Source organism: Lycium ferocissimum, chromosome 7 (assembly GCF_029784015.1).
Source record: "Lycium ferocissimum isolate CSIRO_LF1 chromosome 7, AGI_CSIRO_Lferr_CH_V1, whole genome shotgun sequence".
Classification (NCBI taxonomy): domain Eukaryota; kingdom Viridiplantae; phylum Streptophyta; class Magnoliopsida; order Solanales; family Solanaceae; genus Lycium; species Lycium ferocissimum.
The window spans coordinates 43,587,971-43,592,932 of NC_081348.1; the positions used below are offsets into that span (position 1 = coordinate 43,587,971).

A 4,962-nucleotide genomic window follows, 5' to 3' on the forward strand; every position below is an offset into this window, starting at 1 on the left:
AAACAAATATGTTAAAACTTAACGGCCGTTTGGGTTGTGAAAAGGCCATTTTTTCAAACAATATTATTAATCTCCATTTTAAATATATGGATGATTTTGAACCTAAGCCCCAAAGATAGTGTATGATTTTGGGCCTTTTCTCGAGCATTCAAAAAAAAAAAAAAAAAAAACAGATGAGAAAATACCGCAGAAGCTCGGAAAAATAGGAGAGATGGTTTTGTAGATGCAATCTCAAATACACCAAGGCACTGGTGATCATCGCGGTTGAACACTGGAATTGCATAATAAGAACGGATGCCCAACCGAATTGCATTTTCAAGCAGTGGAAACTCTCCCTCGGAGTAACTTCCAACGTCAGGGTTACCTTCCAGCAATCCACTTTGAAATACTCGTCCAGGGGGACCAAGGAGATCTTCATTGTCCATGTCAATGGGAATCAAAGTGTCGAGGAGCAGAGCTTCCTGTATTCAAACAGCCTCTTATCAAGTAGCCAACTGAAAGCAAATGGTTGATCCGCAGTAGACAGTAAAGTCGACCCGTTGAACTTGATTGGTGCCCAGAATTGAACCACAAAAGTACTCCAATACAACATTTTCGCCATAGTAGATTTGATCCTCTGTTTCGCCATAGTAGAGCTAAAAACAACAAGATCACCAGCTGGATCAAGAAGAGAAGATTCAGAATATACTAGTAAATAAAAAGATCATAAACCAAATGGGAAAATGAGTATCCACAATTTGATATTCAGAACTCACCCATCATACGGGAATCCCTTAGTTGGTAGTTCAACTCATCGTCTTGTCTTTTGCTCCAAAATAACAGGCCCTCGTACTCCACTTGACACCAGTCCAGTTGACAAGGCATTAGCTTACATCCATCTGATGCTATCTGAGGAAGATCCTCCATAGAATTTTACTCAACTGCCTTTTGCCCTTTGCTATGCCGCTTATATAAGGGCCACTTGCTTTTGTTTTTTTCTACACTAAGGGGTCGTTTGGCATTAGCTGGGATATCCAGCACTAACTGTGATATTAATATTGTACTATATTTGATAATAGGTATAAATTTATTCTGAGATAAATTTATATTTTATACCAAATAAAGTATAAAATGTATTCCAAATTTAAAGATGGGATATCCCTTCTTATCCCACTAATCCTGAGATTATTTTATCCCATCTCCTAGATGGGATAAATTAGTCCCAATAAATGGGATAAATTAATCCCAAAATTATAATCTTGGAATAATTTTGACTACATACCAAACGACCACTAAGTATTTTACTTGTAAGAAAATGTGGAGGGGTGCAAGTGGATCAAGAGGTTCAAGAGACTCCGCGTTTTTGTGGAAATACATAAAATGTACATTTTTTCCACGCTGTAGCCAAAGCAAAAGGAAAGGCAAAAAGTTGTGCAGTTATCCAAGTTTTACACTTTTTAATAATTTAATTCATTTATAAACACTTTTAATATCAACGTTGAAAGACTTTTTTGACTTGCACTTCCCACTCAATTGAGGAGGCTGTTGCTTTTAATTTGTTTAGTAATTTGTGTATTAGTTTCATGGTAAGTAGGAATAGCTTCTCCATATTGAATGCGCATTATTTAAATCAAAAGTTAGACGTGTGAATGAATCAAAAAGCTCATGAGGTTCAATATTCCCCGCGTTTTTTTTTTTTGGAAATAGAAATTACATTATTCACACTCTGGAAATTGTCAAAGGAAAAGGAAAGCCATACATTTGTGCAGTTAGTACCATGACAATGACACTCTTTCAAATACAGAAAGAAAATTCACTTCAATACTCTATCTCTCCATCCTTACTTGTCAAGTATACTAAGGCCCCGTTTGTCTATAGGTACAAAAAAAAATTCACTTTTTTTTTGAAATTTTAGAGTTGGAGTTAGAGTTGTGTTTGGTCATAGTTTTTAAAATTGTAATTTTTGGTGAAATGTAATTGTAAAAAAGTGAAAAAATTTTGAAAAACAAATTTTTTTTGAGTTTTTTATTAGAATAAACTTGAGTTGTATTCGGAATTTCATACTAAAACGCTTATTCGAGAAAAAAGTGAAAAAAATTTAAGAATAAAATTGAATAATTTTTATCAATGGGGAGCTAAAAATAAAAATTCATTTTATTTATCCGGTTTGAAAAATTAAGAAATAATTCGTCATTTATACTATTTATCATGATTATTAATTATTGGGTTGGAAACATCAAAGAATTATAAGTGGTTACAACTTTAAAGTATGTTTGATTGATTTCAATTATTTAGATGATTTATAAAAATTAGGAGTGACATAGTGCAATTGTGATGTGTCAAGTTAAATATGAACAAGTAAGTTTTGCACTTTTTAATAATTCAATTCATTTAAACACCGCATATGAGAATTGTTGAGTTCCATGTGTGAGCCCTTTGTGGCACTCAATAAAGTTTTTTGTTGGCGATAAAATAGAATTTACAGTACTATTTTCTCCATAAAACTAAAATTTAACTCAATACTCAAATATTAATTGATTGCCATTACTATAATATATATATATATATATATATAAGTCAAATTAACATACCATTAAATTGTGTATGCCGCCAGTGGCGGTTAATGATATCTTAGAGGTGTTTCGTGAACTCTTTCACGTAAAAAAACTATTTGTTTTTATAGGTTAAAATTTTTTTTATGTACATATAGTAGACGTTGAACCCCACAGTTTCTTCATATGTTTACTTTTATATTTTGAGCCCCTTGGCGGAAATCCTTTTTCATCTCCTACTATAATTAACTATCTTTACATGAAAGGTGAATTAAATGAGCAAGTTAAATATTCTGTATCAATAATTGAATATTATTCAAATACTATTACGGGGGATTTTGATATGCGTTATTTGAGACGGGGAGTCGGTGAAGTAGGGAGAGAACTCCCCTTCGATTTACGAAAATTTTATATATATATAGAAATTTAAAATTAATTCTTATGTATATATAATAGATGTTAAGCACTCTTTTCGTATAACCCGTTTATTTCTTTATATTCTTCTATTAAAATACGGCTCCGCCGATGTTGAGAAATGGGGTTGTTCGAAAATAGTCGCTACCTTCACAAGGTAAAGGTATAATCTGCGTCTGTTCCTACCCCTCATGGAGGATACATTGTGGAATTCCACTAGTTTTGTGTTTTTTTTTTCTTTTTTTTTTTTTTTGGTTGATTCAAATACCATTACAATTAAGCCTCAAACTCCACACAACGCAAAAAGTAACAGAGTTTCGATTGGGACCCATGAACCTGGGAAAGGAGGGTGCCAAAGGACATAGGGAAATCTTGAAAGGTTCAAAAGGTTGTGGTTTTGTTATATCTGTTGGAATTTATATAATGTTACTAGCTTTTAGGATGGATCTTTGCGCATGGATCTCTTATTCTTATCAATATAAGCAAATAATTAAAATTCACATAAATAGTATTAAAAGTTATATTTGAGTTAAATAAAAATTAACCAAAAAAATTCCTACAACTTGATAACTATTGATTTTATCATATCTACATATATTAAAAGCATGAATAATTTTCCCTAAATGTTGAAGGAGGAAAATATTCTCTAAATGTTGATCGACTTTCATATCCTTAATTATTTCCATTAATTTATACAAGAACTAATAAGAAAAGGACGCTATAGGAAATACACATTAGGATGAATGCAAAACCTATACAAACACAGAGTTGACTCCAAGTTTTAGTCTACATGTTGTTCCATGAGATGCAGTACTCATTCAAACGTCCTGAATTTTAGATAAGTGACTATGTAAGACTTCTAGCACAAAGACATCTCTTCAAATTAACTTTAACTATATATATATATATATATATATATATATTAACAAAGCAGCCAAAATTTTATCAAACAAGCGTCTAAAGAAAGAGAGTCCAAACAAGAACTGCGTGCGATTTCGTGGCCAAACAAGAAAATTAATAAAAACGCTTCTTCAGTTTTATTTGCAGATTCGAAGCTTTTTCTTGTATGCTTACAGTCTAGATCTGCCCTTTCTATTGGCTCTCAATGCAAGAATGAATGTAGCTCTAAGTTGAATTTATATATCTTGTATGCAAGAGGTACTCCGCCACATCCTGTTAGTGAGCAGAATTTGTTACTAAAACACTATTAGTGCATCTTATTTGTGGTTTACCACTCACTGTTCATAGGACAGCTATATTTTGTACCTCCTTGATTGCTAATTTTTGGTTCTTCGAATTAGTGTTATATTGCAGTTATCTGTGTGGCGGAGCATCTCGCAAATGGACTCATAAACGATATGCATATTAACACAAAATTTAAGCTCTCAATAATTAAGAAAATTGTTAACTGCCTCAAATAAATTTATGTTCTCTTTTACCTTGGGCATTATTTCTTCCTTGGTGAGTTGGTTTTCTTTCTTGCAATAATTACTTTGGTTGCCTTTCCCGATCTTTCTGACCAGGCATATTTTCCATCATCATGTTCCTCACTACTTTGCTATCCTTTGAGATAGCACAATTCTTGACAAGAATTACATTGAATTTCAAGATTTCAAGAAAATTATGGCCAAGCTTGGAAGGGACTCTTTTTGGCTAGGGTTTCCTCCATAATGTAAGTTCTCCAGTCCAACCTCAATTATTGTGATGGATTAAAAGTGAGAAAGGGTGATGTTAGATAGACACTGCTACTCAAAATTAGAATTCCATTAATGCTATAAAGATTAAATCTTTAACATAACCTAGGGTCCTTGAAGGCTGAAAGAGGTATTTGTTATTGACGGGTGTGATTGGTTGGAGCATACATGTTTGAAAGGAAAGATTTCAAGTTTAGTTAAGATATACTCTATTTATTGAAGTTCTTTCTCCCAAATTAGCATGTCTTCAAGGTGTTAGTACAAAAGTCTTAAAACATTATCCGTGAAAGTTTTTAATTTTCGTTTAAATAAATATTTGAGCC

At 32.5% G+C, this 4,962-nt stretch overlaps 1 protein-coding gene across 1 annotated transcript; it reads right to left on the reverse strand.

Annotated features, from left to right (window-relative positions):
• Positions 1–238: 238 nt before the first annotated feature.
• LOC132062869 (uncharacterized) lies at positions 239–956 on the reverse strand. The gene is made up of 2 exons (XM_059455345.1): positions 756–956; positions 239–657 (listed from the first exon to the last, which is right to left on the reverse strand). The coding sequence occupies exons 1-2, from the start codon at positions 904–906 to the stop codon at positions 437–439; spliced, it is 372 nt and encodes a 123-aa protein (XP_059311328.1). The 5' UTR covers positions 907–956; the 3' UTR covers positions 239–436.
• Positions 957–4,962: the final 4,006 nt, after the last annotated feature.